The following is a 13856-nucleotide window of genomic DNA, read 5'->3' as shown; positions in this document are numbered from 1 at the left end:
AATGCGCTGAATTGTATGAAAAAAAGCGCTGAGTTCTCTGACGTTTTATTAATTTTCATTTTACAGAGATCTTCTTAAACCGTGTTTCCACAGTTCGTATTTAAAACTAAATTTTATGGCAATTTGTAAAAAATTATTTTTTTTTTCATAGAAAAGTTTACCTGCATCTCCTGTCTGATCTGATCAAGTGCAAGCAGTCCCTTCTTCACGTTCTCCTGCAAACCCACAATGTACACTTGAAGTGACTCCCTTTTAGCCATGACCTCTTTAGTCAAAGACAAGGTCACAGGGTCAACTCTGTTATCCAGGTACTCCAGGAAACACTGGAATGAAGAAGTGCCCATGTTCCAGAACAGCTGGTTGAACACCGCATCTGAAGAACCGGAGTCAGCAGGGTCGTCAAGGTTATTGGAGAACGGATCAGCTGTACCCTGTTTCTGGTCACTTCCAACTCCTCGGTTGGACGCGAACAGTGCCGAATTGTTGAATTTGAAGTACCTGAAATGAATGTTAGCATCATATTGATTAAGATAGTTTACTAAGCAATCACAATCACAACTACAGTTTCTCGATGCTAAACTAATAAAATTTCTAACAAACATTCTGAATAACTTCAATATTTGAAATCGGCTGTTGCATAGGAAGCAAACGCTGAACTGTATCTGACTTTGAAAATCAGCGCATTCCTTCAACATAAATGTCAAAGCAATTCTCCGGTGAATTCTAAACCTCCACTAATGAAACGCCACGTTATTTCTTAGGAGAAAAGGCTAATGTGGAGTAATGATCAAGCAAACTAGTTATTAACGCTGTAAGTTCATTTTCTTTTCGTCGGCTCAATGGCAAATGGTATTTAAAATCAAATCTTGTTTAGACACGGACTATATTTTGACGACTACCAAATTTTAACACATACGACTTCCTCTTTTACACTGAGACTCTTAAAAAGGGATCTTTACGGTCTAATTGCGATTTCTCAGGTGTTCTGATTTGTTACTCCCCTTTTTTGTTTTTGCAGATTACGTTAAAAATAAATGACGCAGACACCAAGACACAATTTACTATCATTATTATACAGTGAAAAACTATATTAAGATCTATAGCTAAACTTTCTCAACAGTTTTTTTCAACCGAAGATTTTTTTCAACATTTCTCAGTTGAATTCCAGAAGAATGCTCGAACTAAGGTTTTAAAACCAGCAAATCATACAGTCCTATATTTAAGTAATGCATTTCTCAAATTTCTTTGTTCAATGAAAACAAGCAAATCATGTAACCCCCTCCAAATAAAGTACTCAAGCAGCTCTGGAACCCTCAGTGCGCATTCCAAGTGGGCTTGTTACCCTGTGCGTGGGCCAAGCTATGGTCTGGTACATCGCGTGCGCGACTGAACTGGGTCAGCGCGACCCAAATCAGTCTGATCAGAGCTAGCTTGGGTCGCGCACCTCAGACTTGGTTTTGAACATTTTTGTCGGGCTCACTTGTTGAAGGGTATGTTGTGCTCTTTGAGTAGTCTGACTACTTTGGGTTCCTGTGCATCTGCGAAAGTGACCATCATGAAGATGTTGTTCTCGACATCCTTGCCAAAGATAGAGAGCACTCTGTGGTAGATGTACCTCTGGAATGCATTCATTCTAGTCTCACTCGCCTGGGTGCAGAAACAAACCGCGTCCAGCTGGTCCAGACCAAACCTAAAAATTGGGCTCATTTAATAGACATATTGATCTTATTGTATTATATGTGAAACAGCATAATGAAATAGACAAATTAATGGACACATTTTTGTTGTATTACGGCGCAGACAGATTATGTTATATCAAAGACAATTATTATTGAAAAAATTTCAAGCTGCAGTTTGTAGTTTAACTATTACTATTGGTCTAGTGACAAATCTACATTTGTTTCTCAAATAATCGAGCCCATTCCAAAATAGATGAGCAAATTATAAAAAGATGACAGTCTTCAGTGAAAATTTTTGAGTACTAGAAAAAGTATAAGTAGAAAATTTTGTGCTACATGTAGATAGATTTTGACAATTATGAGTATTTCGGGAACAAAACACGGCCAAAATAAATATCTGGATGGTGCAAAAGAAACCGAAAAACTTCAAACTGCCAATTTTCGATGATTTATTTGCAAAGTTAAGAGGTTAAAATTAGCATACTTGGTGTGATCGAAGAGATTGCGAATCTTGTTGTCCAGCTCCTGGTCCTGATCAATGCCCTTTGTGTCTCCGAACCCAGGAGTGTCAATAATGGTGACCTTGAATGGTGCCATATCTTTCTCCACATAGAATGTGTACGCTGTAATCCACTGCGTCTGGCTCGCTGAATCCATATCTGTCCTATCCTCTTTGTCCGGAATGATTTGGAATCGGAAGCTGTCTTCCCATTTAACTCCCAAGAGATAATTAGCCAGTCCATTGATCAAGGTGGTTTTACCTGCACCAGATGCGCCCACGCACAGGAGAACTTTCTCCTGGACCACAAGTTCAACCGGAAAATCTGGAGTCGCAATCTCGCAGTGCCGGATGAAGGTCTCGTCATCGCGAGAAATAGTGACCTGAGGTAGCTGGTATACCTCAGGGTACCCGGTTTTCCACAAAGTTGACTGATCCAAAAACTTGTCTTTCAAACTCTTCACTTCAGGTACTGCGGGTTCGTCCACAGGCATCAAAGGATGATCTTCAACCAGAACTTGACCTTGTGACTTTTGTTCCGTGTTGTCATCAATTTTTCTGTCGGGTTGCTCAGACGTTGCTGGTTCCTCGTCTTGGCTTTCGCCGCGGATTTGGTCCCGCAGAAATGCGATAACTTCAGTGGGGTCATCTTCTTCGCTCAGTTTTTTCTCGCGTTTGCTTGCTACTTTGAGAATTTTCGGAATTTTCACTTTTATCTTCCGTTCTTTGTCTTTTCCAGACTTTTTCTCCTTCTCCTTATCTTTACCTTTTTCCTTCTCAAAGTCCTTGTCATCCTTTTCTTTTTCGTTTTCTTTTGTCAACTTGAACTTGTGCAGAAACGCGCTGCTGAAACTGCCAGGTGACATTGGGGATCCAGGGTTCGTTCCTTCTTCGTCTGCCGGAGTGCCACCCAGGTAATCGTTCATCAAATTGGGTGAGGTTGGAATTGGTACAGGCTTGCTCTTACTACCACCTTTACCTTTGTTCTTTTTACCCTTCCCACTGCTAGCTTCCTCCTTGCTCCGAGGAGAACTTGGTTCGTCTCCGTTAGCGTCAGATCCCTTGTTTGTTACTTGTTCCCGCTTCGCTTCAGTTATCAGTTCCCCCTCAACGAGTGATTCAGGGTACGGAGGTAGGGTAATCGGTTGCTGGTGATAGGGCACCGAGTTGTCGGGTTCTGGGTCACTGAACTCGTTTTCGTACCCCCTCAGATCCGGGTACAACTGTTTGTTCATTCCACCCTTTTTCTTCTTGCATTCGCTAGCCGGTTGTGGTTGATTCGGCGTGGGTTCCGTGTAGCTGTTGGGACGATTATTGCTCAGATTGGGTGTTGGTTGGTGACTGGTCTGTGATCCTGTAAAAATAATTATGATAATAAAAAAACAGAAAAAAAATTACCCGCAAATTAATCGCCACTCTCTTTATCGAAAACTTGACTTCCTATATGGCGTAGATATGGGTAGTCACATTTTTTCTATGACGATCATCCGAGGCATACCTCGAGAGTTGAGCTGTGACAGAGCATTCTGGAGTACTTCTCTCTGCTGGTTGTCCAGATTCAGCACCTCTAGATCTCCAGATGCCAGCTGAGTGACTGCCTGGATTGTAGAGAACCCTTCGCTCTTCAACAACTGCCTCGTCTCTGCACTCAGACCCACCTGATCAACACACAACCCCAGATGAACTCCAACGGTTATCTAGTAAGATCTTGCAAGACTCTTGCAAATAATGTTTATCCTTCAGGATGCAAGATCCTGACGCTTATACAAGACTTACCGTCAGGATACAAGATATACAATATACAGTCTAGCAGTTTTGATGAAAAAACTTGAAATTTTTACATTGAATCCAATCATCGAGTAAAACAACTATTGAGATGAGTTAAGAATGATTGCTGCTAGAAAGATTCTTATCTAAACGAAAATTCACCTAGTTGTTCTGTTCAAATGATTTTGCCTTATTTTTTTCCAGATCAACTTTGAATGTCAACTAAAAATTACACCAAAGTTAGAAAACTGAATACGAATAGGTGTAATGGTAAGCACACTTGGCGTGCAAGTATGAGAGATGCACATTTGAATTCAGATCTCGTACATTTTCACGGTAGTTGCGCCATCTGCGACCCACCAAACAGATTCTCTGAGAGCTTACTTCAAAAAGCTGAAGTTTGTAAGTTCAACTCCTTCAGAACAATTCTCATCAAAGTTTGGTACATTCAGCACTTCGCTTAAACAATTATGAGTTGAAGTATGCTGACATTTTGGCCTGGGATATTTGTATCTTGAACATACCTTTCCTTACTCTTTTAAGCATGGATATATATATATATATATATATATATATATATATATATATATATATATATGAGTGTGTGTGTGTGTGTGTGTGTGTGTGTGTGTGTGTGTGTGTGCGTGTGTGTGTGTATTTAAGGATAAATATATAAGTATGCTTTAAGGTTACTGATTGTTTGTCTTCTGTAGCGTATCGTAAAAAATGATATGAAAAAAAAACTGAGTAAAAAATTATTACCTTAAACATAAACAAGAAAGGTAATCGATTTTAGGTTCAGCTGTTTTTCACACCGATTCATTTAACCTTATCTTAACCCAATAGATTTTGATACCTCTTCACTCCAACGGTGGAATTCGACTGCGGCTGCCAGGTCCATTCCACTAACTCCGTTTCTGTTTCCAATTCCTCCTTCCGCTTTATACAGACTACTGCTCAAGTTCGAACCCTGACTATAGCTATAGCTGTTGACGCTGCAAATGTTGGGGCTGCTGACTTCTCTCAGGTTACTTTCCTCAATGGGTGGAGTTGATTGCTCTGTTACGCCTAAAATAGGAAAAAAAATTTTGTGAACCTAAAAATTTTCAGGGACAAACTAGCCAAAAAAAGGATCTTTTCCGTTTGTGCCCCCCCCCTAGCTTAGTGGGCGCATATTATTTGCACCCCCCAGGCGCACCTGCCATATTTTTACACGATGATTTACTATGTAATGGCACGTGCTCTATAACTCTAGGCGAATAACGTACTGGGAGGCACAAACGGAAAAGATCCAAAGAAACAGTGAAATTAAAAACGACGACAAGATATGTTATTTATTCATTCCTAGTTTGAAGATATCAATAAATCTACAAGTTAGATCTTCATTTTAGAGCCGCATATTTATTGCAACCGATTCGATAATATCTTATAATAAGATTAATTTTATAGTTCGATTTTTTATGCAACTTTCAAATAACATGTAATAAAACGAGAACAGGTGCTTGGTTTGAAACCATCAAGGGTCATATATAATATAAATAATCAGATACGCCGAGCTAAAAGTTGTATCGGCATAAATTTTTATCATTCATAGTATCCAACAAAACTCCACCAACCTAGTTGAGACCTAATACAACAAACAATCTGAGTTATAGGTCTCAGAGAGCACAGTAAATTCAAAAAGACCTCTTCTTACACAAAATTAGTCAAAACGAAGTCACGTACTAGACAAAAGAATTCAGCCAGAGAATCAAACTTTACACAAATAAACCTACAAAAACCAACAAGCCGGTTCTATTCTTCATTCTCACTGTTCATGAATGCTGGGAATCCCAGGATAATAAAAATTTCTCGAAAAAAACATCGGGAAAAAAGAAATGTCATGATTTCCCGGAGAAACAACCGGTAAACTCGGGAATGTTGACATTTGTCGGGGAATTTTACCGAGAAATTCAGGAAAATTAAACATGTTGCGACAAATTTAATCAGAAATCCGGTAACTTTACATATGCCCACAATTTGAATTAAGCATATTTTGCCCACTTTGAATGAAACCTATTAAATTTCTTGCATTAAAACTGTTGTGACCGGTAATTTTGATTTCAGCTACAGGCAGTTCAGTCTCTCGACACCTTTATGGTCTGGTCATTTTGACCATTTATTTGCTGTCTGTCTGTCTAATAAAGGTTTCATTAGACTGGCTTGAAGTGTGAACAGCAACTTCATGAGCATTCAAGTCCCGTGCTCCTCTAGGTCGCTCTGTGGCAGTGGTTGGTTTTCTCTCAGTTGTTGTAGTCGCTGGTAGTAGTGGTGATAGTCATTCATTCAGTGGACTGTCTGTGAGTGTCTTGGCTGAATGGCTTGTTGGGTTCAGACGGCAGATAGCGGAGCTTGGCGACGGGATTGATGAAGTTAGCTGTTCGGTACTCTTTGCAATGTTGATGGAATTTGTCCAGGTCGAATTCTGACGATTTGGTAGACTTGGCTTTGAAAAAGGAATCAGCGATCGTTCACCTTAATGCGGAGAAGATTGCTGGAAGTTTAAGTGACTTGTGCCTTGTAAATTTTGCGCCTACTTCTAGACTGCAGCATCATTTCCGTGGGTATTGGAACACTTGACTGCCATGTCTTTAGAGGTATCTCTAAGGAAAGTGCAGTTAATTAGCTTGTCATTACCACCACATCCGATGCGTCGTGCTTCTTGTGAACACTCATTCGTCTTGTGACCAAATCTTTGGCACTGATAGTACTGGATCACCATACCACGAGCAGAAGGCTTGTTTTTTCTTGACTTTGCACACATCTTCAATGGATGAGCCCAATCATCAGGTCGCGGTTGAACAGGAGTGTCTTCGTGGTCTTGCATCTCGTTAAGGCTCTCAATAGCTGAGTTGTCGCTTGCATTTCGCTTGTTTTTAGCATGCTTGGCGTTGATCTTTTGTTCCGTGGGAGGCGATTAAGGGAAGCAATACTATTGTAAACCGTCAATTATCTATTGAAAAATAAGGAACGATTCTTCTGGAACCAAGTAACGTTTGATTCATCTGATAAGACCTTGCAGAACTTTTATTGAAACCTGAATATTTTGTGAGTTTTTTTTGTGATATTGTGCTTTGCTCATAAAATTTTCATCTATTCTTTTTGTTTTTAGAGAACAATCTGAACGGAGGGAGACAAACTCGATAATTTTTCAGTCTGAAATTTTAATCTCTACACTTTTTTCCTGACTTCAAAGAGACAAAAAATCCACCTATTTTGAGTTGTCATCTTGGTCATAACATTTCAGACTTATATTGTCAGATTTATAAAAGCTTGCTAATGCAATAGTAAATAGTTTTCAGTTCCTATCCCGCGAAAAGGGGTAATCAAAAAAGTCGTTAATTCTTTATAGTCAATTTCAAGTAATGTACAATACGAGGAACATTTCCAAAGAGCTCAACTACTGTGAAACTGGGTCAGTACGAACCAACGGATCTTCTTGTAATCCTAGTTTGGTACCCATGACGCAATCTCTAACGAATTTCTCTTGTTCCTCAAAGCTGAATCCCTTGAGCACGCCAAACTTACGCTGAAAAAATAGGGCTTCGGATCGTTTCCGTTTGCGCCCCACTCCACCCCCCGCATATTATTTTCACCTCACCCCCAGACGCACGTGCCATTTTTTTACGTAATGAACTACTATGTAATGGCACGTGCTCTGTAACTGGGGTGCGCATAACGTACTGGGGGGGGGGGGGGGGGCTCAAACGGAAAAGATCCAGGGCTTCTTATCAATGTATGTCAATCTTAACTCATGAGCAATTAAGATCAGGTTGTCCCCCAACATTTTATCAGATACAGAAAATAAATGTTTAGAATTTGAAAGCTGAAAAAGAAGTACAACGCATTACCTGGTTTATATTTTTCTTTCTTGCTTCCTTTCCGGAAACGAACAGGCTTATTCTTGCCACCATTGCTGCTTGAGAATGCGAATGGGGAACCCGCATACGAAAGTCGCTGCAATACTAAACTCATATTGACGATCGTATTCTGCTTTTTTCACTCGCTCTTTATCACGTGTTCCAAACGTTTTCTGCTGGTTTTGCAAAATTTTCTGCAGTTTAATTGTTTGTTACAATGACCGAAATTGAAACTCACAATTTTGATCAGCTTGTTAGTTTGTAAAATTGTAAAAAGCACGCGCCTTCTGTAGGCCAAAAATGATTCGCTAATTATTGTTAATTGACAAGTAATTACTTCAAAATAGTTTGAACTAGTTTCAGAAGTTTTGAAGCTTCGCTGTTTTATCAAATCTTTCAATGCTCTATCGAATTTTGATTTCGGGACGTCAAATGTTGCGATTAAATAGTTTTTTCTACTAATCGGGTGAAATAAAGACGAACTAAAAGTCACGAAACTGAAATGGAGTAAAAACTAAACAAGGAATAAAAGAATCAGAAGGCGAATGTTAACACGTTTGTAGGAAAGAATTGACAGAAATTTTGTTTGTTAATTTTGCGGCTAGATAAGGAAAGTAATGGATTAACAAATTACAAATGTTATTGTTTGTTGATAATTATTTGGTAAGTCAGGTGTGAGCAATCAAATCAGTTCACGTGTGAAATAATCACCTTTTCGTTTCTACAAATCAGTTTGATTAGTCAAGACAGTTTGATGAATGAAGTTCTCCTGGGTTATTACAGATGTTTAACCTTATGAAATTATTGAACCCTAAGAAAACAATTATGATTTTTGTTAATTGGATTAGTATTGCGCAATCAATCAAAATATAAAACAGATATTACTAATTACTAATTGATATTACCTAGTTTATGAGGATAGAGTTAACAAGGCTCCGTAGAAATGGCACTAGTTTTTGGGGTGATAGCATTGAAAGCCATCAATTTTTATTGCAAAAACAATAAGCATAAAAATCAATTTCAAGATTCCGAAAACACAGCGCTCGTTTTTCAAATTACAGTGTTTTAATTTACAATTTGAGCTGCGGAATACGTATTTTTCAAGCTTTTCGATTCACTTTTTCTCAATGTTCGGTTTTCGTCAAACTTGAAAGTGTAGTCTTGCCGTTAATAGCGTTTGATAACCACTGTTTTTTTTTTAGTTGTACCACTTGACTACACGGTAAAAGGGGTCAATGATTTGTACAACGTCTGACTGACCGCTGGCTGAAGTGTGAACGACTGCAATTAATTTTAAAAGTGACGTGAGCTGTTTATTTATTTATTTCACACTGACTGAATTTGAATGTGCACTTGAATCTAATCTGAATGTAAATTATTATTGGATCTTAGCGTAATTTGCACACCTTGACAAGCGCGTGTTATTATAACCAAATGATTTATTGCTTATACTTTCTTTTCCTGCTGCTGTAAAGGATGACGTAATAGGATATGACATCATCGCCTTACCTAAGTCCTGTTTTTGTTCACGTTTAGTATCGAGTATTTCACGTGTACGTGAGCAGATTTTTTTCACGTATGAAGAGTATTTATAGCGTATTGTATGTTTGTACAGTTTACGGTGTAAGTGTGCCAATGAATGTATTTGCGTGAGAGAAAGAGAACAAGAACAATTGAACAGTTGTTGTCATTCAAGTTCAATGAGGTCAATGACTTCGTGCGTCCCTTAATGTCTTCATCTCTTATCTGTGAGACCAAAATTCACAAATACGTTTATGCCGTGTTGAAAAAATTGGAAAGAGTGTATACTGTAGGTATGCTAAGGCATAATGTAGGTATACTAAAGGTATACCCATTTTGTGGTAATTCCAAATCAGAAAATGTGAATGACTGTGGAGCGGAAATGACTAAGCGATCATATGGAGACTTGAATACACACGAAAAAAAAAACAGATAAAGGTAAAATGATAACCACTGTAAAGAAAATAACCAGGTTGGGATCTAAAAGTATGTGTAACTGCATTAAAAATCACGCGGAATGGGCTCGCAGGCAAAATCATCACCGTGCTATATCATTTTCAATTTTATATTTTTACACTGACCAATATTATGATCTTGTCATAAAATACACTTTTCATGGTGAAAAAGGGCAAAAAAGACTGGCCTACAAATACTCGGCAGCCCCGGGCCCCCATTTACTCACATGAGGATCATAAATGGTGACATACAAATCAAAACGTATTTCCATGCACGATCATGGTACGACTCATAAGAAATCATATATGATCCATATCAGAATTCAAGGAAACTATCTATGATCTTTGTCTTCTAAGAAATAGTACGACTTCATAATTATTCCTTCTATAAAAATATTATTTTTCTCAATTTAAGGTCCAGAAGGTGTACTTGCAAGATTACGCATCAGCATATTGTGACGTCAACGTACCTTAACATGTTATTTAGCGATAGCAAAGTCGGTATACCAAATTTGACGCAAATGACTAGAACCTGATTTTTTTCCAATACCAGTTGGAGCAATAATTACCTCTTCATGTCAAATGTTTGAAATAATATTTATTAGATGGACTTTTTAAACTATATTACACTTTAATTCTGTTGTTTTTGTGTACATGAGGAAGCACACAAAAATCAGTTTGGGTGAAAATTTAAATTATGTACCTTTAAAAAACAATATAATTTAATTCCATCAATATTTCATGCCATAAATGACGTTGTGAATATTCTGTCATTCTGTCGAAAACAAATATTATACAATTTCAATACTCAATAAAAAAATCGCATATGCTCTCCTTATGACAGCCAGAAAATCATTAATGATCTTTTATCTTGTATAATTAGAAAGGATCATATATATATATATATATATATATATATATATATATATATATATATAAAACCTACTTATGATGTGCAACCCGAGGAAATTGTAAATTTATATTCTCAAGACGCTCTTCACATTCTGATGTAAGGCTGACATAAAAACTTTCACACTCAGTAATTTGCCTGCATTAACACCTAGCTATATGAATACAAACATACGTTTTAAACTCTGAAAGCGTCATCAAGAGGAAGAAAAAGGAAAAAAAATCCATTTGCCAACTATTCTATAAAAATGCAAGCAGCATCAATTGATCGTTGTCACAAAAGTTCTTCATTATTTGACTATCCATTAGCTTTCAAATGAACCAAATTATACTATTAAGAAGTTGCAATGAACTTCAGATACTGTTAAGTAACATCCATACAGTTTTGAACCGATAAAAATCATATATACTACTTTACTATGGATGCAGCACCAAATGAAAAAAGTTCTCCATCTCAAAATCCACACATTATAGAAATGAGATCAAGCATCGTTATAGATTGTCAACGCTATAGAAGTTTTAACAACAGCAGAAACATTAAACTGGATGAAAACGCATTCGCAAAATTCGCTGCGTGCATCATTCATTGATTGAAAGAAATTGATCTCACATTGAGCATACAGATTTTGATCAAATATCCTGGCAACTAATAAATATACTCGCATTAAATTACGGTCTTTGTTACTCTATATAATTCACGAGGACAAAATTGCACGCTAAAAACGGAGTAAAATTAGATTTGATCTGACTTTATAAAGATAGTTTGAAAAAGTGGGCCTAAAGAAATAAGAATGGATACATGCGACAAAACGATGTCTATACATAGACAGCTTCAAAAATTCGAGTTATTAATTAATTCTTAACACATCCTGTTAAACTACAGAAAAACGTCCGTACAAAATCAGAGAAATAAGTAAATAAAGGGGGACTCGAAAAACTTTATCTCAAGTCCTTTATTAATTGGTTGCTTCTTTTTCAATTTTCGTTTTCGCCAACAAAGATCACATCCACCGTCAAAACCGGATGGTTGTTATACAAGACTTTTGCAAATTTGAAAAAGTGAAAAACAGACCTTCATCTTGAAATTAAGCAACTAAATTAGTGAGAAGAACACAAAAATATTTCGGATCAAACTCATGCATTAACTGTCTTAAGCTCAGCAGAGATTTGGGTTTTTGCATTTAATCTTAATCAAGTAAACGGCAAGTTGATCATGGCGAGAATTAAGTCCGATCAATAATCACCATTTTCACCTTGCACAAATGCAGAAACAGTCCGAAAAAAAAACATTTCTGAACATGGGAAAATAAGATAGAAAAGATTTACCTTTACAGGTCGAATCTAACGACAAAAGTCGGCCGCAGACTCTCCTTCTTGATGATACAAAATTTTAGTTATAAAAAACGGCTATGAAATGTTGCATACGGTTTTAAAACGAGCTGCTCATGAAACCTCAACAAATAATAAATAGTTTGAACACAATTATGACTACAAAGTTTTATCAAATGAGAGAGCGCTGGTAAGAACACTTTTTCTATTATTTAATTGAAAAGTCTTCAAACAGCGAGTATAGCACTTTTAATAAACATTTTCTTGTTCAAAATTAAGAAAGTTTCCAATTGGATAGCGACTGTGTACAATTATTTTATTTTACGCATTGGTTATTAATAAACTACTAAGTACATGAAGGATGTTTTACAGCTATATTTGCTTCGTTTTTTGAAGTTTAGAACTGGTTTATTCAATTTGTTCACAGAGAAATAGCTTTTGATGACGTGACCTGATGACAACTATCGTGACTGAACGGCTACATGCTGTGTTCTAGTACATTATAAGGATACAATGATTCCCTAAAACCTGGCCAATGCCAAAAAACACAATGTGGAAAAATACACAACGCCAAAATACCCAATTCGTTCCCATTGACTTTTTGTTTGATATTACAAATTAGCAGTTCGTTTTACAAGTCTGTTTTCTCATGACAAAACGGATGATTTGATCTCAATTTTGGTTGTGATAGTTTTGTATCAAGTCCCGAGGAGCGCTGAAGCCTGGCCAAGGGCCATCAGGCATGTCCAACTGAACTGGTCTTAGATTTAAAACTTGATGAATGGACTTAAATAAATTATGAGTTAGTTTCACTTGGGCATTTTTTTGCTAGATACTCTTTCAGATATTTCAACAAGAAGATAAAATTACGGACAAAATTTTTGGTTCATCGAATATTAGGCAAATTCGTATTGCGTATTTTGTCCAGACACTGCTTATAATGATTCAAAGATTAAAGAACTTGTTTGATGGTAAAAATTAACTCGAAATTTGATATTTTTCAATTGTCAAATAAGTTTTCTGTCGTCTGAAGTTTGACTAGGCCGACTGTGTGGGGACTCTGTCGCCCAAAAAAATGACAAAAAAGAACGAAGATTTTTTAATTGGTGAAGCAAGCGCTACCTTGTTACTCTGCTAGTTCTTCTCTTCCACTCTTGTACGCTGTTGTTGCTTAGAGTGTCTCAAAGCATCTAAAAACTCAAAGCGGCCCTGAATATGAATTCTGCTAATATAGATAACAAAGGTGAGAAAATATTGGGCTCACTTCAATAAATAAAACAATTTCAAAGCAATTTTTGATGGTAGTTAATATAAGATAACACGATAACCCTGGTTAATTTCTCAAATGAACTCCACCTTAATGCTCACAGCATCCCATTTAATCTCACATTTGCTAATTTCCATTATAATTAGTTTCACCAAAACCTCATTTTTTCTCGCTCCCCTATCTGCTGCTAAAGACTGTGCTTTTTCTGCGTGCGACGTTCCAATTTATTTTCAACCAACTCGCTCTTAAATTAGGCAAACAATGCTTAACCCCTTAAGTATACGTTACATCTTGCTCTTGAAATCTGTCACACTCCGTAGGAAGTTTTTTTTACTATGATAACAAATCAATTTCAAAATTACGCTCTGTCATTCATCTGCTGCCAACCATAGTTCAACTTCACTTCAAAACTTTCTGCACTTGACATCTCAATCACTGTTTGCTTAGCAAACAATGCCATGATACTTGGAAAAATTGTCGTTGCTCCTTTTCTGCTATCAAAACCAACTAACTCTAACCAAAATCTGTCAA

At 37.1% G+C, this 13856-nt stretch overlaps 2 protein-coding genes across 8 annotated transcripts in view; both read right to left on the bottom strand.

Annotated features, from left to right (window-relative positions):
• LOC142345707 (uncharacterized) overlaps positions 1-13856 on the bottom strand; it is a 577332-nt gene that overhangs the window by 122594 nt on the left and 440882 nt on the right. The gene's annotated exons all lie outside the window — the stretch shown is intronic.
• LOC142345706 (uncharacterized) overlaps positions 1-13856 on the bottom strand; it is a 64024-nt gene that overhangs the window by 6172 nt on the left and 43996 nt on the right. For 3 of the 6 annotated variants that reach the window (XM_075397959.1, XM_075397957.1, XM_075397961.1), the window contains exons 2-6: positions 4802-5013; positions 3677-3836; positions 2164-3532; positions 1481-1690; positions 162-498 (exon numbers count right to left, since the gene is read on the bottom strand). In XM_075397959.1, the coding sequence (XP_075254074.1) occupies positions 162-498; positions 1481-1690; positions 2164-3532; positions 3677-3836; positions 4802-4846 (2121 nt within the window). In that variant the 5' untranslated portion in view covers positions 4847-5013. Of the gene's footprint in view, positions 1-161; positions 499-1480; positions 1691-2163; positions 3533-3676; positions 3837-4801; positions 5014-7835; positions 8621-9104; positions 9284-12055; positions 12288-13856 lie in introns of those variants that run through there. The other 3 variants (XM_075397958.1, XM_075397960.1, XM_075397956.1) reach the window with 3 other exon arrangements.

Source organism: Convolutriloba macropyga, chromosome 9 (genome assembly GCF_964194025.1).
Source record: "Convolutriloba macropyga chromosome 9, txConMacr16.3, whole genome shotgun sequence".
Lineage (NCBI taxonomy): Eukaryota > Metazoa > Xenacoelomorpha > Acoela > Convolutidae > Convolutriloba > Convolutriloba macropyga.
Note: the sequence above shows the minus strand (reverse complement) of the source record. Positions and strands in the feature narration are given on the sequence as shown.